At 37.5% G+C, this 22,734-nt stretch overlaps 1 protein-coding gene across 1 annotated transcript; it reads left to right on the top strand.

Moving 5' to 3' along the window:
* The first annotated feature begins 10,174 nt into the window (after positions 1 to 10,174).
* LOC110456478 (serine protease inhibitor dipetalogastin-like) lies at positions 10,175 to 17,577 on the top strand. Its single transcript, XM_021507258.1, has 9 exons — positions 10,175 to 10,334; positions 11,123 to 11,196; positions 11,519 to 11,619; positions 12,368 to 12,476; positions 13,050 to 13,137; positions 16,105 to 16,218; positions 16,578 to 16,706; positions 17,104 to 17,223; positions 17,394 to 17,577. Exons 1-9 carry the CDS (start codon positions 10,330 to 10,332, stop codon positions 17,455 to 17,457), a joined length of 804 nt encoding a protein of 267 aa, XP_021362933.1. The 5' UTR covers positions 10,175 to 10,329; the 3' UTR covers positions 17,458 to 17,577.
* The last annotated feature ends 5,157 nt before the right edge of the window (positions 17,578 to 22,734 follow it).

Below are 22,734 nucleotides of genomic sequence, written 5' to 3'. Positions count from 1 at the left end.
TGATAAAGCGTGTCGTAAATCACGCCTGATTGTTAGTAAAACCATCCAGATGAAGTATTATTAATTGTTACTTAAAATATTCTATTTAATGAAAATGATAATATGTCTGTGTCATTGCACATTTAGCAGTAGAATCAGAAGGGCAAAACTTGATTGAAAACCCTTAAACCAACAACTTTGACAAATTATTCAGTATTTGAATATACCAGTTTTATATGACATGTATTAATATTTATAAATAGGAACAAAAGCAGAAACAGAGATTAAGCAGCCCCATTCTACTACCCAGTAACCTCTTCACAGGGTCGCCAGGGGGTATTTTAAATTAAATACACTTAAAAATATAAAACTTCAATGTGGTGGCACTTATATATTTAATTTATATTATTGCCTTTTTAGAGTGTCTTATGCGGCGTTCACACAGTGCCGATTATGGCTCCCGTTTGAGATCAGACAGCGTTACGACACGGAAAGCGAAAAAGTCGGATTACTATCCTCAATGATCTGGAATGTCCTATCATTGTCTGAACCGTATTCGTTCGTAACAGAGTCCTACGGATCAGGAGGGTCCGTAGAGGTCGGCCAAGCACTCCCGACAGTTAGGTGCGTCCCGTAACATTCGGGAAACTCAGCCGATTTTGTCTAGTCGGATTATAATCGTGACTATGTCGTGACAGATTCTGCTGTATCGGATCAAAATCGTAACAATATCCTGTTTTGTCTGGACGGTGTCTTGACGGTGTCTTGACGGTGTCGTGTGGATCGGGACGCTGTCGTGATGAACGGGCAAAATTTGGAGAAATTGTTCATTGCCGTTTCTAGACGATTAAGTCCAGATTGCGTCCAGATCTTGCCGAATGCGTCGGTTCACTGTCCTCTGTCGGATCACGTTCGGGAGAATCGGGACGCTGTCGGGACAGATTAGGTCGTTTTTTACCATGCGGAAGTTACAAATCGGATCAGATTCGGATTGAGAACGGGAGAATCGGGACGAATTCGGCTGGAAACGGCTGAATCGGGACGCTTCCTGAACAATATCTGATTGTTGTCGTGATTAAATAAATGTTTTCACAAATTTGTGAATTTCCCGCCACGAATCACACGATCTTGATCCGACTTTTGATTTTTTTAATCGGAAGTGGTCCTTTCAAGGAGGGCAGTAACAATCCTGAATGTGTGACTGAGGCTTAAAGTCAAATTTACTTTGACACCAATATGTAACAGTTATTATATCTTTTACTCTGACACCAATGTGTAACAGTGTTATAATATCTTATGATAAGCTATATAGTAAGCTGACAAAAATATTGGTCTTTTTAGATTTGGTGATATTTATATTATTTTAAGATAAATTATTGTCGTTTTGAGTTGCAGAAGTCTAAATTAACTTGGACATCAATGTGTTAGAATAACTTATGGATAGTTGTTATAACTATTGTTCTCTCAAAATGCGATGACACTTGTTCTTTTGTATTTTATTGCATTTTGGAGTCTCATAAGTAATAATTTACTTTGACAACAATGTATATTGAAATAACTTTAAACTATATGATATAATAAGCTGACAAATATCTGGTTAAACTTATTCCAAGGTTTATATAATATTGCCTTTTCAAGTATCATACGGTAAACTAGCTTTGACAGGAATGTGTGGTTATAAGGTATAATAAGCTAAAGTAAGCTGACAAATATTGTGACAGTAAAATTCGGAGCTTAGAGCAATTTTTCAGCAATGCTCTTATCTTTTTGTCTATATATTCTCAAATGATATTCGAACTGATATCGAACACTAGTATGAGAATATAAGTGTGTATATAATGTATATATCTATTGGAAACAAGTAAGGTGACTTTGGAACTATAATAGAGTTGTTTCAATTTAAATATATCCATCTTCATGCGGGGTCATGTGTATTGATTAGATTGTACTTCAATTTGTAATACATCAACCTTGACTACAGTGGTGGTCTTAATGTTATATAGAACCTTTCCTCCCCCGGGTGAATGTTCTCCTCCCCCGGGATAATGGTCAGTTAGACACCATTGTCTCATAATGGTTTCGTGACTGTTGGTGATGGCGAGATGAATAATTCAACTCTATAATTCTATACTGGTGAGTGAGGAAAATTATGTCGTTCACACGTGGTATCGAAAACGTGTGTTCTTAATTAAAGGCGCTACGGCATTTGTTCTGACGACTAATTACGAACCGAGAGCTTCTTTAAATTACCTTTACTGCAACTAGGGCGCAATACCCTCATAGATACATAGATTTTATTCTGGCAAAATTAGGATTTTACAACCGTTTACAGTCAGCTCTGGAATAAAAAATAATAAAATAGAAACATGTTTCAAAAATTTCGTCGTTTAGATTCTGATTTTCCTCTAAAACTGTATTTTTGCGCATTGTTTTGCTAGTGTTCATCTAGCATTACACTCTCGGCAGTGAGCAAACTGCTGAACCAAGTGGATATGGTCAAGTTTGCCAAGAGTTTGGTGTAAAACCGTAGTGTACCAGGATCAATTTCAGCGCATCACTGAGTTACACTACCTTGTGTTCAATTAATTACACCAAACACTTACTTACATATACAACAAACACTTACATATATACCGAACCCTTACTTACATATATACCAAACACTTACATATATACCGAACACTTACTTACATATATACCAAACACTTACTTACATATACAACAAACACTTACTTACATATACACCAAACACTTACTTACATATATACCAAACATTTACTTACATATATACCAAACATTTACTTACATATATACCAAACACTTACTTACATATACACCAAACACTTACTTACATATACACCAAACCCTTACTTACATATATACCAAACCCTTACTTACATATATACCAAACACTTACTTACATATATACCAAACACTTACTTACATATATACCAAACACTTACTTACATATATACCAAACACTTACTTACATATATACCAAACACTTACTTACATATATACCAAACACTTACTTACATATATACCAAACACTTACTTACATATATACCAAACACTTACTTACATATATACCAAACACTTACTTACATATATACCAAACACTTACTTACATATATACCAAACACTTACTTACATATATACCAAACACTTACTTACATATATACCAAACACTTACTTACATATATACCAAACACTTACTTACATATATACCAAACACTTACTTACATATATACCAAACACTTACTTACATATATACCAAACACTTACTTACATATATACCAAACACTTACTTACATATACACCAAACACTTACTTACATATACACCAAACCCTTACTTACATATATACCAAACCCTTACTTACATATATACCAAACACTTACTTACATATATACCAAACACTTACTTACATATATACCAAACACTTACTTACATATACACCAAACACTTACTTACATATACACCAAACCCTTACTTACATATATACCAAACCCTTACTTACATATATACCAAACACTTACTTACATATATACCAAACACTTACTTACATATATACCAAACACTTACTTACATATATACCAAACACTTACTTACATATACACCAAACACTTACTTACATATATACCAAACCCTTACTTACATATATACCAAACACTTACTTACATATATACCAAACACTTACTTACATATATACCAAACACTTACTTACATATATACCAAACACTTACTTACATATATACCAAACACTTACTTACATATATACCAAACACTTACTTACATATATACCAAACACTTACTTACATATATACCAAACACTTACTTACATATATACCAAACACTTACTTACATATATACCAAACACTTACTTACATATATACCAAACACTTACTTACATATATACCAAACACTTACTTACATATATACCAAACACTTACTTACATATATACCAAACACTTACTTACATATATACCAAACACTTACTTACATATATACCAAACACTTACTTACATATATACCAAACACTTACTTACATATATACCAAACACTTACTTACATATATACCAAACACTTACTTACATATACACCAAACACTTACTTACATATACACCAAACACTTACTTACATATATACCAAACACTTACTTACATATATACCAAACACTTACTTACATATATACCAAACACTTACTTACATATATACCAAACACTTACTTACATATATACCAAACACTTACTTACATATATACCAAACACTTACTTACATATATACCAAACACTTACTTACATATATACCAAACACTTACTTACATATATACCAAACACTTACTTACATATATACCAAACACTTACTTACATATATACCAAACACTTACTTACATATATACCAAACACTTACTTACATATATACCAAACACTTACTTACATATATACCAAACACTTACTTACATATATACCAAACACTTACTTACATATACACCAAACACTTACTTACATATACACCAAACCCTTACTTACATATATACCAAACCCTTACTTACATATATACCAAACACTTACTTACATATATACCAAACACTTACTTACATATATACCAAACCCTTACTTACATATATACCAAACACTTACTTACATATATACCACACCCTTACTTACATATACACCAAACACTTACTTACATATATACCAAACACTTACTTACATATATACCAAACACTTACTTACATATATACCAAACAATTACTTACATATACTTCAAACTTTAACTTACATATATACCAAACACTTACTTACATATATACCAAACACTTACTTACATATACACCAAACGCTTACTTACATATATACCAAACAATTACTTACATATACATCAAACTTTAACTTACATATATACCAAACACTTACATACATATACACCGGACACTTACTTACATATATATACCATACACTTACTTACATATATACCAAACCCTTACTTACATATATACCAAACCCTTACTTACACATACACCAAACACTGGCTGTTTTATTTAATTTCCATTTAAACCAGTTTCGGTTTAGATGTACCCCACCCACACCTTCAACTCCTGTTCCCCCTTTCTTTTCCAATGATGGAGTTTCGCCGTACTTTAGCCTGTCTTGACGATGAAATAGTACGTATCGCCTACATTGATATAACCCCGTCCCGTTCTGTCTGAGCACTACAGTTCTACTCCCAGGAGTGTTACCGGAATACACAGAACCACTTAGGTAGTGAATTCATGGTAACATTGAACATTTTCTCCAGAATTGATTGTGTGAGAATGAATGAAACAGTCTAAATAAAGAATGTGTTTATGCGATGTTTTAAACATGTTCAAACCATGTCTAAACAATCAATGGAAAAAGTCTGGACATAAAATTCAAACCAAGCTGCAATTGAAAATCCTAAGGAATTTCATCAAAAGACACACTGCATAGCATAATTATGCCATACTCACAAAGAGCAAAAAAATGAACATTTTTTACTAAATGTGTTCAATATAAGATAATTGACAGATAGTTGTAATAGCCATTGATGCTATAGTTAGGTAAGGTGAGGCAAGAACTATACAGAATTTGTCTTGGTTATGCGTGGGAAGCCCCGAGTTTAAATAATGATATATCTTTTTATAATTTAGGAACGCATTTGTGATATATTCAAACAAGAATGTCTTGAAAAGATGACATCCTCTGCAAAAGGTGCACTGTATCAATATTAATAATGTAAAACATCTTTGTAAAATAAGACTATCAGCACTCAAATTAAACATTGAATGTGGCAGGTATAATATTAATAAACGAGGAGACAGATTGTGTACTAATATGAATGAGGTAGAAGATTAATTTCATTTGATTTTGAAATGTCTTTGTTATGCTCACATAAGAGCTAAATTCATCAAATTTCATTCATTCACATTTGATTAACTTTAGGCCTTGCGGCCCATCAGTACATTAATATGTTAATACTTTACATACTAAACGATGGCACGACACACCGTACACAGTGGAGAGTGTATACTTAGTACATACGTTTGTATCTAATTAAATTCTCAATTTGTTTGCTTCCAAAATATATTTACCAAGTTGACACAGGTCCTTGGTGTAACACACAATAATTGTATAAATTGAAATACAGATAGGTTTTTTTCCAGTAATATTTCTATATAATAATTATATTGACTTCTTCAATTTTGATAAATATTACATATTAGTACAAAATGGTATTCATCTAGGCACAATATCTCTGCGATTGAACATCATTTCGATATCTGCCTGTCTCAAGTGCTAGGGAGTGAACAGACATACGTAATTTTGTTAACTTGAATCTTGATTTTTGGGTATATATTTTGTTAAGGAATACTGTATAGAGAGGTTGTCTACAATATGCCTTTAGAAAACACTTCTAACAGACCTCTTAATTATTGTTGTCCCTGGTCAAAATTCTTTGACGAGTAAGAGTAAAATTATTTTAATATCGAATGATGATTGGGTTACCATACATCACCAAAGCCTAAAGCGAACAATTCATTTTTTACGTAATATAACCAATTGAAACAGGTACATGTGGTCCTATTAAATAAAACAGTTCAAAATACAGTTTTTGAGTCAAGTAACTTCAACCAGTACTTCATTATTCAGTATTTCCTAATACATTCTAAAGGCAGACGACCAAGTTAAAAAAACAACAACATTACATTGCAGTTAGAGTTTTTTTTAACTTTCTTACAAAAATTTAAATGGAGATTCTCAATGTGTATGTTTTTATGGATCCCCCATACCTCACAAGCATAAAACTATATGCTACTTACATACGTATCGAACAAGCTCAACATAGTTTTACAGTTAAGACTTAGATTAGAACATTTTGACAACAAAGCAAACATTGATTTACATCCTTGGTGAAATAATTGTTTCTGAGTACTAATTAACTTATTATTGTACTTAAATTGCACACCTAGGTATGTGAATTGAAAATATTTTATGTAAATCGTACTAGCATGTTTAAATTTATCCAACTGCTAAACAGTAATAGTTGTCAGAAATTTGGGTAAATATCTTGTGCATGCGAGCAAGAATAGGTCTCAACTCTTTTAATTAGTGGTTACTGTTCACTCTCTACTTATTAGATGTGAATTGATAATTACGTGCTGTGATTTTATCGTTATATGATTTTTTGAAAATAAGAAAAGCTATTTCATGTATATGGTGTGTTTTTGTCATTATGCAGTGTAAAACACCTTAGTTTCAACGTCTTTATGTCTTGGCTGGACAAGGAAGCAAATAAACTGGACCTAAAATTGAGAAGACGGAAATGTACGTCAATTCAGTGATTTTGTTTATTTGTGTTTCACGTACTGTTAATAGCTGTGGTTCGTAAAGGAGGTTTTGGAGGAAGAGGGAAACCGGAGTACCCGGAGAAAAAACTACCGACCTGCGTCCAGTACCTGGCGACTGCCCGACATATGCCTCGAACCCGCGACCCAGTGTTGAAAGGCTAGTGAACGAAGACGGTGAGACGCCTGAACCACCCAATCACCACGGCTCCCTTAAGCTTGTCTTTAGTGATTCGCGAGGTACACTTCGCTTACAGTGATAAGTCATAAAGAGGATTTCGCCTAAAATGATAGGTAACTTGGCTTTCGCCTAATTTGATGAGCAACCCCCTTCGTCTATATTAATAAGCCACCCTTTTCGCTTACATTATTAAACCAAATCCGAGTTAAGTTCAAACTGGGCGTCAGTAGAAAAACATATACATTTGCACTCTCGGGAAATGTAGATGCTGTCGGATGATTGTGAGGAGCTGACATGTAGGATTTGATTAATGGATTCCGGAGTTATAAAAACAGATTATCCCTGACAGCCACAGCATAAACAGCGCTGCTCAAAGTTGACAACACGTTTCTATTTCTCAATGTTAAACGAGACAAATCCCGTGTTACGGTTAATGAATCTGTTCCATTCCATGTCGATTTTATTTCAATGCCTCTTACTTATCGGATGGGGTTTTACGACTTCCGTCAAGCGTGTGATTTTAATTGTTGAGTAAATGAATAAAACGAATAAACATTTCATGCTTAGCCTGACGTTACCGCCTACGCCGGATTCTAAGTATCAGTAGACTTGTTCTAAAAGGTTCGCCATTGTGAGACAATTGATTCCAAGGCCAGAGTTTGACCTCTCTTAGTCTCTTTACCACACGTCACCACGCTAAATACATTAGTGCCAATCACAAACGGTGCGTGTCCCTTTTTTAATGGCTACGAGAGACACAACTACATCTAAAATGCAAATATTTCCGATAGTTTTAATTGATCTCACTTTCATAATGAAATGTGGTAATAAAAATCAAATTCATTTTGGAACTATATCCAGCAGATCACGATCAATACTCGACATCCGCTTGCTATCGAGTCACCTCGGTGTCTATAAACTGTATAACATGGGATTGACCGTCTGGAAGTTTTACCAAAGGTTTGGAAAAAAAATGACATAACACTTTGATTTGTTTTATGTCTCTTTCAAGTTTTGTAGTGCATATTTGAAGTATGAAAGAGAGATACGGACGACAATGGAATATATTACATTTCAAAGTTACAAAGACGATTAATCTATGTTAGGAAGTTAGGAACCACAAACAGACTTTCCAAAACAGAGTCGCCAACACTCTGTCAGTGTTAAACACAGCCACTTACTAACCAATACAAGGTCGCCAACACTTTGTCAGTGTAAAACACAGCCACTTACCAACCAATACTGAGTCGCCAACACTCTGTCAGTGTAAAACACAGCCACTTACCAACCAATACAGAGTCTCCAACACTCTCTCAGTGTTAAACACAGCCACTTACCAACCAATACTAAGTCGCCAACACTCTGTCAGTGTAAAACACAGCCACTTACCAACCAATACAGAGTCGCCAACACTCTGTCAGTGTAAATACATCCACTTACCAACCAATACAGGGTCGCCAACACTCTGTCAGTGTAAAACACAGCCACTTACCAACCAATACAGAGTCGCCAACACTATGTCAGTGTAAATACAGCCACTTACCAACCAATACAGGGTCGCCAACACTCTGTCAGTGTAAAACACAGCCACTTACCAACCAATACAGAGTCGCCAACACTATGTCAGTGTAAATACAGCCACTTACCAACCAATACTGAGTCGCCAACACTCTCTCAGTGTAAAACACAGCCACTAACCAACCAATACAGGGTCGCCAACACTCTCTCAGTGTAAAACACAGCCACTAACCAACCAATACAGGGTCACCAACACTCTCTCAGTGTAAAACACAGCCACTTACCAACCAATACAGAGTCGCCAACGCTGTCCTAAGCTTGCTTACAGATGGACATGGACGTTGACCCTATCACCCATGATAACATATGTAGATTCTTCAATCTTTTGATCTGGACAAGTCAATATTAATATGTAGAGATGAACGGGTTGAGCACCATTAACCAATCAATCAATACTCGTAAGAACATAACAACCTATTGACGGATGGACATCACTCTCATAAACCCAAGCTCATAAAACTTGTGAAGCTTTGTACTAGACTGAAATTACAAACTTTGGTTAACAAATGAAGTTGACTTTGGCACGCCAGGGACCTTATTCCATTTGTGGCCTTCCATAATCACACAGTATTTTCCTTACTTTCATTTTTGGCATATGTACCTATTTAACAATTCCTCTCTTTATTGGTTTATTTAACATTTGTTTCTTCCTATAAATAAACACATTGTTTGTATCTACTCGCATCCAAACCTGAACAATCCAAGCCTGTACAATCCACACCTGTACAATCGACACACCTGTACAAATACACCTGTACAATCCACACACCTGTACAAACACACCTGTACAATCCACACCTGTGCGTGGTATCATCATCCTCGACCTAAATACCACGGACTTAGATAGCAATCTAATTCGGGGTTATGACCTGATCATCGCCATCATCACCATATTATAAGTGACCCCATAACATGAGTGCCCTCTTAACCTACTGAACCAATGGTCATTCTGTCCGATTTCGTCATTTAATTTAGCTACACAAGTACGATAAGTATCGGTAATCTTTTGGACATCAAACAGTCCGTACCGAAATGTTATCTGTACAATCTAGTATCACTGCCGGGAACATTTAGTTGTGGACGCTGGTCAGACAATGTACCCTCCGGCCAGAACATAAACAGCAGCTGTTGACCGTTTAGCCGGTATATAAATAAGTTTAATTAATGATGCGGTTATCATTTGAGCAACTGTCGCCTGCCTGTTGAAACCTTGCAATATCAATATGAGGTAAGTCCGACGTTTTCGTTTGTTTGTCTTCAGTAAATGAACCGTAAATATGTCACTGTTTCATTTTTTATATATAATACCGCACAGAGTAATTGTCTAGTATTTCACTCGCTTCGGGATCAACATACAAATGTATATAATTTACCAGCCTTGAAGGTAATAACTACCTGTTGTGTAACACCGAGTATGGAAAAATGAAATCATAACAAAACTACCTATAATTTGTAAAAGGGTTGCATCGAAATCATTGCATTGGACTGTTCAAATTGAAGACTTTTGCCCTTGTTCATTTAAAGATAGAAAATACTATTAGTTCATTTTAATGGAAATATTTGTTAAAGACTACCTGATGGAAACATTGTATCTGTATTAAAGTGGCATACATGGCTACTGCTGCTTTTACTTCCCAAAAAATGTCATCTGGCTAACAAGTCCGGTTTCAGTGAACCATTTTTCAGCCAACATGCCCATAGATCGGACTTTTCTTGCGTTTTGGCTAAATTACGACCGACTTATAATACACATGTATACAGACTTATTTTAGATCGAAAGGACATGCAAAAATAACTGATGTGTCCAACACAGCACTTCCTTTCCCAATTGAACGACAAGTCAAAGTTTAGTTTAATGAAAGTGTAAGTGTTAATGTAGTAAAAAGTGCAATGTCTGCTTTACTCGCTCCAAGATAAACTTCAGCACTCCACCATCGCATCTAGACTCGCATATAGGTACACCTCAAAGGCTGTTTGTTGGTAGACGATTAATCCTTGAAATTTGTGTTTTTTTAGGTGTGACATCAGGAAATATACGCTACTTCCGGTAGCGATCTTATTTGTGACGTTTTGTCTGGTGCCGGGAACAAGTAAGTTTAAGCACGGAATTAGATTAGGTTATCTAAGTCCGTGGTTTAAGCCATCGATACATACGAGAAGAAATATTTACAATGTGTATGTCCAGCTATAGCTATTACAGCGCCATCTATCGTTGGCGTGTCGGGTAACATAGACACGATATGCTTTGGGAAAGCTTGTGATCTATACAGCCATCCAATTAATATTTTATTTTTTGTGACTACTTTTCTTTCCATTTACCTTACAAACACATTTAGAATCAATTTTGGAAATTGGAGACATCTGAACACACCTAATGACCATTGGTATACATGTAGACATGTCGTATTTCAGACGCCGATTCCTGTCTGTTTACATGCCTGGAGAAGAACTGTACATTCGGATACCTTCCGTTCGGATGCCCTCGTTGTCAGTGTGCCCCGGATCCATGCCTGGTAGGGAGCTGCTTTAAGTTGTTATCAGTTACGAGTGTTTAATAAATATAGCGAATTAACGATGTGTGGTATAGAATTACGTAGATTTTTTGTTTTTTCAGAGAACACAAAAACAAATTTTACCTACCAAAGATTTGAAAAATAATTTATCTTACCACGGAATTAGAATCTAAGTCCGTGATCTTACCTAAAAATCTACTAATGAGATGTGACCTCTTAGAAATCAAATAAATAAATTTGAATTAATTTCGAGATACATCTTGTATGATATGATATGATGTGATCTTAAATGACCCATCAACTCAATATAGTCAGTTAAACAGCGCCACTCAAAACACTGGACCGTAACTCTCTCAACAGAAGGTAAATGATCTGATATATTACAAGTCAAGTGTGTTCATATTAGTTATCCAATCAGCATCCAATAAATTATCATGTGATGTACAATTACAAAATCTAGTCGGAATATAAATCAAAGGGATGGCGGGTTGGTGGTTTGTAATAGATATACCTTCTTAAAAGATCAGCAGGCAGTCAATCGTGGTCACTTGAGTGAGTGATGTAAAGCTATTCACTGTGTTAATTGAAGGGGGACATCAAGCACCATATCGATACATGTAAAATAGCGTAATAACCAAATAACGTTTTAAATAGTAATACATTTCATAATACTAGTACTTTTTATTTTTTATGCTGTTGTTTCATATGGGAGACATGTAGGCACATTTATATATAATTCTATTTTTAGTTCACAACGTGTCCCCAAGGTTTCCGTTGCGAGGCTATCCAGTCGGCGTGTCCCAGCGGCCTACAATGTCCCAAGGTAGCCAGGTGTGTCGCTGACCCCTATAACGGAGGTAAGGACTACATTTATCTGTGTCCAGCGGCCTGTCATAAAAGGAAATAGTTTTTTTTGTTCTCCACGTTAGATCATCGTTCTTGTATAGTTACCTTTATATTTTGATAATATTGAATATGGAAATACTCGGTAGTGAAGCGGACGTTAAACCACTCAAACAAACAAACAAACAATATGGAACTTGTAAACCATTTATTTGAGAAACATTTACAATGATTTCGTTTAATATTGCCATTCTTGTACTTCGGATTTGTATAGTGGCTGAGAAACGTTTTTAAATCTGTACAGTCCACAGAATCCCCAGCTTGCTAGGTCTTCAAGTTATACACCGGCATATCGTCTGTTAAAACAGAAGTTGTTCAAAGCGTATATTTGTATCATAAATCTATTGTCCTTAAATCATCAGTGCAAGCGATATTTATACAATAGCCTAACGTCAGTTAAATGTTTGCCCCTTAGGATTATCTTACATGTACGTTAAGAGCAACAGTGGAAGCGTTTAAATGAAACCGATCCCTGATTACATTCAAAGTCTAAATTTGACAAATATGATAATGATTGTCCACTACAGAACAGCCGTGCGCATGCCGAGAGGAATTCGCACCAGTGTGCGGAGTGGACGGTCTCAACTACCCGAACACGTGCATCATGTTATGTTCGTAAGTATGGTCAACTCACAATCTATTACCACAGTCAGGTATCCGAGGAAAAAAGTGTTAGTATGGTCAACCCACAATCTATAACCACAGTCAGGTATCCGAGGGAAGGTTGATGAGGGCTCGATATTGAAGATCGAGAGATGGTAGAATGTGGAATGGGGTTGGTATGGGAGGGGAGACGATGTGAAGGGGGAGAGATGTGGTATACCCTGATACGTGCATCCCTATTCATGGCTGATTTTTGCATCGCTGTAGAAAACTTGAATTGTCTCCCTTTCCGCGCCTGATAATGTCTCCCTGTCCGTGACTGATATTATTTCCCTGTCTGTGACTGACAATGTGTCCCTGTCTGTGACTGACAATGGCTCCCTGTCTGTAGCTGACCCTGTCTCCCTGTCTGTGACTGACAATGTCTCCCTGTCTGTAGCTGACACTGTCTCCCTGTCTGTGACTGACACTGTCTCCCTGTCTGTAGCTGACACTGTCTCACTGTCTGAAGCTGACACTGTCTCCCTGTCTGTAGCTGACACTGTCTCCCTGTCTGTGACTGACAATGTCTCCCTGTCTGTAGCTGACAATGTGTCCCTGTCTGAAGCTGCCAATGTCTCCCTGTCTGTAGCTGACAATGTGTCCCTGTCTGTAGCTGACAATGTCTCCCTGTCTGTGACTGACAATGTGTCCTTGTCTGTAGCTGACACTGCCTCCCTGTCTGTGACTGACAATGTGTCCCTGTCTGTAGCTGACACTGTCTCCCTGTCCGTGACTGACAATGTCTCCCTGTCTGTGACTGACAATGTCTCCCTGTCCATGACTGACGATTACTCAGTGTCCGTGACTGACAATGTCTCCCTGTCCGTGACTGACGTTTATTCCCTGTCCCTGACTTACCTTGTCTCTCCCTCCGCTACTGACATTGTCTTCCTGTCCGAGACTGACCTTATCTCCCTGTCCATGACTGATAAATTATTTTCTTGTCCGTGATTGACACTGTCTCCATGTCCGTAACTGACGTTTACTTCTTTCTGTGACTAACCTTACTCTACGCCGGTGACTGACCTTTACACCCTGTCCGTGACTGACTTTTACTACCTGTCCGTGACTGACGTTTACTCCCTGTCAGTGACTTACGTTACCTCCCTGTCCGTAACTGACTTTTACTCCCTGTCCGTGACTGACGTTTACTCCCTGTCAGTGACTTACGTTACCTCCCTGTCCGTAACATACCTTTACTCCCTGTCCGTGACTGACGTTAACTCCCTGTCCGTGACTGACGTTTACTCCATGTCCGTGACTGACGTTGTTTCCCTGTCAGTAACTGACCTTTACTCCCTGTCCGTGACTGACGTTTACTCCCAGTCCGTGACTGACCCTGTCTTTCTGTCCGTGACTGACCCTGTCTTTCTGTCCGTGACTGACCCTGTCTCCCTGTATGTGACTGACAATGTCTTCCTGCCCGTAACTGACGTTGATTCCCTGTCAGTGGCTGACCTTGTCTCCCTGTCCATGACTGACGTTATCTCTCTGTCCCTAACTGACCTTGTCTCCATGTCCGTAACTGTCCTTATCTCCATGTCCGTAACTGTCCTTGTCTCCATGTCCGTAACTGACATTGTCTCCCTGTCCGTAACTGTCCTTGTCTCCATGTCCGTAACTGACCTTGTCTCCCTGTCTGTCCGTGACTGACCTTGTCTCCCTGTCGGTGACTGACCTTGTCTCCCTGTTCGTGACTGATCTTGTCTCTCTGTCCGTGACTGATCTTGTCTCTTTGTCCGTAACTGATCTTGTCTCCCTGTCGGTGACTGATCTTGTCTCTCTGTCCGTGACTGATCTTGTCTCTCTGTCCGTGACTGACCTTGTCTCCCTGTCCGTAACTGATCTTGTCTCCCTGTCCCTAACTGACCTTGTCTCCCTGTCCGTAACTGTCCTTATCTCAATGTCCGTAACTGACCTTGTCTCCCTGTCCGTAACTGACCTTGTCTCTCTGTCCCTAACTGACCTTGTGACCCTGTCCCTAACTGACCTTGTGTCCCTGTCCGTAACTGACCTTGTCTCTCTGTCCCTAACTGACCTTGTCTCCATGTCCGTAACTGTCCTTATCTCCATGTCCGTAACTGTCCTTGTCTCCCTGTCCGTAACTGACCTTGTCTCCATGTCCGTAACTGACCTTGTCTCCCTGTCCGTAACTGTCCTTGTCTCCCTGTCCGTGACTGTCCTTGTCTCCCTGTCCGTAACTGACCTTGTCTCCCTGTCCGTGACTGACCTTGTCTCTCTGTCCCTAACTGACCTTGTCTCTCTGTCCCTAACTGACCTTGTGTCCCTGTCCGTGACTGACGTTGTCTCCCTGTCCGTGACTGACCTTTACTCCCTGTCCGTGACTGACCTTTACTACCTGTCCGTGACTGACGTTGTCTCCCTGTCCGTGACTGATATAGTCCGTGTTTGATATTGTTTCCATGGTGTAACATTACAGGTATCAAACATTGATTTGACGCGGGTTCAATCCAGAGTTGGTCATTACTTACGGAGATTTACAATAGTTAATATTTAATGATTTTGATGAATTCTTTGACATTTATGATGTCGCGGTGACAGAGTGATATCGATTATTTGATTATATTCATAATTCAGAGTGTGTTGATTTTATTGAAGCAGGAGGGTTCGAGACCCCAGTGGGAGGGTCTTTGCACGATCTTCATGATCATCAACAGGATAATATCGCCCTAAATCTCGCGGGATTAAGGCAGATGTTGCGTAGTTATGTTCGAAAGTTTCGTCGATCTCGATATGCAATAGGGACGTGATTTTGAAGATAATCACGTTAATCTCGCGGAAGTGGGGGCGTGCTGGCCAGTGTCCTGACTTTAACATCGTGTGATGGTCGGTATGCTGATTTAACCTTAGACGATAAATAATAATAAGATAACAACATAGATGCTAATGATGTAAAGCTGACTTGTGTTTGTGTAGAGGGATGCTGAAGGTGTCTGATGGGTTCTGTCGATGTAACTGTCCCCAGATGTACGCCCCAGTCTGTGGTACCAACAACGTAACGTACGAGAACGACTGTTTTCGGGATTGTCAGTAAGTGCGTCACAAACATATGAATGTTCAAGGAATGTTTTTCGCCTTTAATCTTTGCAAAAAATAGTTTACTTCAAACGAAACCGAAATTCTGATTGATCCCAATAATATCATACCATTGCTTCTTTCGTCAGTTACCAAACAAGGTCATTATACCAAATTACATGTTCCCTTGCCAGCGTCCATATAAGCCTTTGATAAATGTATTACTTTATATTTTATTAGAAGGCAACAAAGCGTTAATTGTTGAAAACGATGCATAGGTTTGAAAGTGGTTTTATCACTAATCTATTATTTATTCCTGGCGGTAGTTGGTCGAACCAATTGCAGTAACTCCGACTATATATTTCTCTCGACAGGGCTATTTTCGACAGCCGCATCTTAAAACAGCATGAAGGTGTTTGTGAGTGCGTCTGTCCTCAGTCAGAAAATCCCGTATGTGGACGTGACGGTAAAACCTATCTCAACGATTGTGTCCGGGCCTGCGCGTATGTATATAAATAGCAGGATGAAACCATTTAAACAATAAGGAAATTTTGAGAATATTTATTTATCATATTTTAAGATACATATTTCCTAAGCATACACTTGCTAAAGAAAGCATTACAAATCTTGTATTTTGATCCAGACACTGAAATAAACAAATCAACAATGGACAATTTGTCACTATTTTCACCCAAGTTCCCCTTTTTAGACAATCTTTTCACCGTTCAAATATATCCTAGCATTTGATTTTTTTCTCAGTAAGTTAATTATATATTTAAATGGTTTTGCAACATATTTCTGGCGTGAAAATTCTGGGATGTGCTTTACATGTAAATAGGAAAGTTTCCTATAGTTTATCGTATTTCAAAAAATAACCTTGTGATTTTTCTACTGGTGTAGCGGTGTCCCTAAAAGCTCGTCAGGCTCGTGTGATTGTTTGAGTAAGTGCGATGCTCTCTATTCGCCTGTGTGTGGGTTTGACGGTCTCACGTACACCAACGACTGTTTCCGCCAATGCTCGTAAGTAACATGTAGTTACCTCCCTTATCAATATTTTGTCTAAGGGTTTTTATTCTGATATTACATATGGAAATTAATATTTTGGCGCTCATAAATTCACAAAATGTTACAAACTTATTTGCTAGTAACTGCCTAATCTTGTTTAAGACTTCATTCCGTTTCTGTTGTAGTGGGGTAGGGCTGTTTTCAAATATGGCCTGTCCTTGGAACCGCCGCAGGCGATCACAGCTCTGATGTTAGGGCCTCATTGGACTAGGGGAGATAACCGTGACAACTGGATTGATACCGTCTTTGTAATTCCTAGCATTTGAAATTTTTGAAATATCATTGAATAAAACACGAAATGTCTTATCGTACGCCAGTTTTAATTTCTTCCTGTTATAAATTCTATTGCATGGCGAAAGTCACGAATTTTCATAAAACTACGTACGGCACTAAGCCCGTAACTAAATGGTATGTACCTATACCCCATCAGTCCATCAAATCATTTATCTAGAAGAAACCTGGCCATTTTCAGTGGTTTTCTAGATATTTTCAAACACACCCCTTTTCCTACCACTCAGACCTGTTTCCAATTGCTTGGATTAAAAGAAAACAGAAATTCAAACTGTTAAATATTTGTAGATACCAATAATTGGGCATCAGTAGACAGATCATCATTTAAGATGTGTTTATCAGGGTATTTTTGTGGGCTGATAGATATGCGAGTACTTTTTTTAAGTTATAGATTTTACTGTTTAACAAGTGAATACCGACAAATTATTGTCCAATATAAGTAACGAAGGAGGTATTTGTCCTTTCCTTGTTGGTATGGAGAACATGGTGAACAGACCTATTATATGCAGTGTAACGTAACGGAATGTCGCCTTCATAACTCCATGGCAATAGGAACTATAATAACCCTCAGTACTATATATATTGAAATTTAAAACGGTATCTTCATTGAACAGCCCCAAACAGATACTTTGCTATCCCAAGCATGCGCAGATATATTCACGGTGCTATATGCCATTGTTTTTGGTGTTGTTATAAATGCATGGGGATCTTAATAGAAATGATGTTGGTGGTACGAATATTTCGGTCTCTAAAATATTTCATTTAAAACCTTCGCGTATGGTAAGCTGATAAATGTCATGATCTATTTTTTGAATTGCACGTTCAGTCTTAAGGTAATAGGATTGTGTCGCCATTTCTCAGTAGAATTTGTTCAAATTTTGTAGTTATATTGATTTGAAGTAAAGAAAATTTTCTGCCACAAAAAAATATAGGTTGTCAGAATTTTAAGGATTTTAAATGGAAATTTATGTAAAAAGGATTGAATTTTGAAAAAAGACTTGAAACACATATTTTTTTTGCAAAATAATGTCAATAAAAATGATACTAACATAGATTAGTATTGCATTAATGTATATTAATTTCATAAATGCTGAAATTGTGTAAAATGAATCATCCATAAACGATTAAAAATTGACATTTTATAATAAAACCATATACACATAGTAACTACATGCAATGAGTTATCGTTCTTGGAAAACTTCACAGTAGTGAACTAGGTAGCCGGTTTCCTGAAGTACAGAAAAATGGACACATGTGACTCATTGATTAAAGACCAACTGAATTAATGCCTGGATTGCTTTGCAATACTTTAATATTGAAAGAACACACTGTTCTGTCAATAATAAGCATACAATATTCATCAGTTTAATATTAAACATTAGAATATGCGGAAATTGTGATACTGTCTCCCTACATTGGATTTTCAACTAGGAATGTACTTCCTACTTCCGTTTAGCAAAACACTCCTATGACCTTAAATGAGACTGAGTGTAAATGCTAAATACATGTGTTTGACCCCAGTTGCTAACAGGTTCGTTAGAGTTAACCATGAAGAGGTTACATATATATGCGACGTTAAATAAAGCTTCTTGAGCGATAACTCGCAGCTTTTTTGTCAGGTTATTCCCTGACATTCCGTTTCTGCAATATAACTTTCCATCAATAACAAACAAGTTATTGTCATTTTAAAGTTTTGTGTTTATTCAGACGCATATTTAATAATAAACAATAAATCATTCGTTGCAAACGAAGAAAGTAAGAGCCAATACGACGTAATGTAAAAGTATATCATGCAGCTGGCTATTACCAACTGTAAAAGGTGGTTATTACCAACTGTAACAGCTGGCTATTACCAACTGTAAAAGGTGGCTATTACCAACTGTAAAAGGTGGCTATTTCCAACTGTAAAAGGTGGCTATTTCCAACTGTAAAAGGTGGCTATTACCAACTGTAAAAGGTGGCTATTACCAACTGTAAAAGGTGGCTATCAACAACTGTAACAGTGGGCTATCACCAACTGTAAAAGATGGCTAACACCAACTGTAATAGCTGGTTATCACCAATTGTAAAAGATGGCTAACACCAACTGTAGAAGATTGCTTTCACCAACTGTAAACGTTAGCTATTACCAACTGTAAAAGCTGGCTATCACCAACTGTAAAAGCGGGCTATCACCAACTGTAAAAGATGGCTAACACCGACTGTAAAAGATTGCTTTCACCAACTGTAAACGTTAGCTATTACCAACTCTAAAAGCGGGCTATCACCAACTGTAAAAACGGGCTATCACCAACTGTACAAGATGGCTAACACCAACTGTAATAGCAAGTTATCACCAATTGTAAAAGCTGACTATCACCAACTGTAAAAAAATTGCTTTCACCAACTGTAAACGTTAGCTATTACCAACTGTAAAAGCTGGCTATCACCAACTGTAAAAGCTGGTTATCACAAAGCTGTTTTACACCAACTATAAAAGCTGGCTTTTACAAAGCTGGCTATCACCAACTGTAAGAGTTTGTTATCACAAAGCTAGCTAACACCAACTGTAAAAGATGGCTAACACCAACTGTAAAATGCTGCTTATCACCAACTATAAAAGCTGACTAACACCAACTATAAAAGATGGCTTACACTAACTGTAACAGCTGGCAAATACCAACTATAAAAGCTGGCTATCACAAAGCTGGCTTACACCAACTGTAAAAGCTGGCTATCACCAACTGTAAAAGCTGGCTAACACAAAGCTGGCTATCACCAACTGTCAAAGCTGGCTATCATAAAGCTGGTTGTCACCAACTGTAAAAGCTGGCTATCACAAAGCTGGCTATCACCAACTGTAAAAGCGGGTTATCACCAACTGTTAAAGCTGGCTAACACAAAGTTGGCTTACACCAACTGTAAAAGCTAGTTATCACCAACTGTCAAAGCTGGCTAACGCAAAGTTGGCTTACATCAACTGTAAAAGCTGGCTATCAAAAAGCTGGCTTACACCAACTGTACAAGCTGGCTATCAAAAAGCTGGCTTACACCAACTGTACAAGCTGGCTATCAAAAAGCTGGCTTACACCAACTGTACAAGCTGGCTATCAAAAAGCTGGCTTACACCAACTGTACAAGCTGGCTATCAAAAAGCTGGCTTACACCAACTGTAAAAGATTGTTATCACAAAGCTGGCTATCACCAACTCTAAAAGCTGATTATCACCAACTGTCAAAGCTGGCTAGCGCAAAGTTGGCTTACATCAACTGTAATAGCTAGCTATCACAAAGCTGGCTTACACCAACTGTACAAGCTGGCTATCAAAAAGCTGGCTTACACCAACTGTACAAGCTGGCTATCAAAAAGCTGGCTTACACCAACTGTAAAAGATTGTTATCACAAAGCTGGCTATCACCAACTGCAAAATCTGATTATCACCAACTGTCAAAGCTGGCTAACGCAAAGTTGGCTTACATCAACTGTAAAAGCGGCCTATCAACAACTGTAAAAGATGGCTTACACCAACTGTAATAGCTGGCTATCACAAAGCTGGCTTACACCAACTGTAAAAGCTTGTTATCACAAAGCTGGCTATCACCAACTGTAAAAGCTGGTTATCACGAACTGTCAAAGCTGGCTAACACAAAGTTGGCTTACATCAACTGTAAAAGATGGCTATCACAAACCTGGCTTACACCAACTGTAACAGCTTGGTATCACAAAGCTGGCTATCACCATCTGTAAAAGCTGGTTAACACAAAGCTGGCTATCACCATCTGTAAAAGCTGGTTAACACAAAGCTGGCTATCACCAACTGTAAAAGCTTGTTATCACAAAGCTGGCTTACACCAACTGTAAAAGCTGGCTATCACAATGTTGGCTTACACTAACTGTAAAAGCTGGCTATCACAAAGCTGGCTTACACTAACTGTAAAAGCTTGTTATCACAAAGCTGGCTTACACCAACTGTAAAAGCTGGCTATCACCAACTGTAAAAGCTGGCTATCACAATGTTGGCTTACACCAACTGTAAAAGCTGGCTATCACAAAGCTGGCTTACACCAACTGTAAAAGCTTGTTATCACAAAGCTGGCTTACATCAACTGTAAAAGCTTGATATCACAAAGCTGGCTTACACCAACTGTAAAAGCGGGTTATCACCAACTGTAAAAGCTGGCTATCACCAACTGTAAAAGCTGGTTATCACCAACTGTAAAAGCTGGCTAACACAAAGCTGGCTTACACCAACTGTAAAAGCGGTCTATCACCAACTGTAAAAGCTGGCTATCACCAACTGTAAAAGCTGGTTATCACCAACTGTATGTCCACATATCAACATACACAAATCAATCAAACATGTCTACGGATCTCAGTCACATAGGCTTTAAATCCTTCTTTTCCTGGAAATGTTCAAATAATGCATTAACATTATTGCGACATTAAAATGAGCAATATAGATACTAAACAGAATATGGACGGCCTGTTGTGTAGAGCGTCAGTTAGTTTTCATTCATTTTAATTCATGAACAACTTGATCAGAGAATACATTTGTTGGTAAAAATGAACTTTTCACCGATGACTAAATCGTTCTATATCAGCCGAACGCAATCGGGAACATGTCTCTGTCGTTTTGAAAATCAAGTAAAACCTAGCTTTTATAATCAAAAATGATTTTAGATTCATATCGGTATAAACGACGTTGGTCATAAAACAGCGTTACGTGCAAGTAATTTGGACTAGTACAGTGGTAATTTGTTAATCCGGAATGTTACATAGGAAACTCGATTATCCGGAGAAATGCAATGGGAAATAGCTGATCCAGACTAATACAATGGCGACTCGCTAATCCGAACCACAACAAAGGAGAGACGCTTATCCGGGAACTGTGATATTGACATCCCGTATAGAATAATATTTTGTGTTCTTGCACAAAAGAAAGTCTCTGTTAGTGCTGGAGTTCACTGACTAACAAGTTATAATCAGTATATAAGCAAAAGTATTCGGAGACTAACAAGATTCCATTGTATGTTGATCTAAATTTTCAAAGAATAACTACACAATGTAGGTTCATAATAATATACAGCAAAATGTCCTGATTAGAATGGTTTACTAACGGGGATTGTGATATAAAGCAGTATGTCCGGACTAGCAAGGTAACATTGTAATACAAAGCAAAATTGACCTAACAAGGTA

The sequence above is a fragment of the Mizuhopecten yessoensis genome, unplaced genomic scaffold (genome assembly GCF_002113885.1).
Source record: "Mizuhopecten yessoensis strain PY_sf001 unplaced genomic scaffold, ASM211388v2 scaffold8745, whole genome shotgun sequence".
Lineage (NCBI taxonomy): Eukaryota > Metazoa > Mollusca > Bivalvia > Pectinida > Pectinidae > Mizuhopecten > Mizuhopecten yessoensis.
This window is presented reverse-complemented; position numbering and strand designations above follow the sequence as displayed.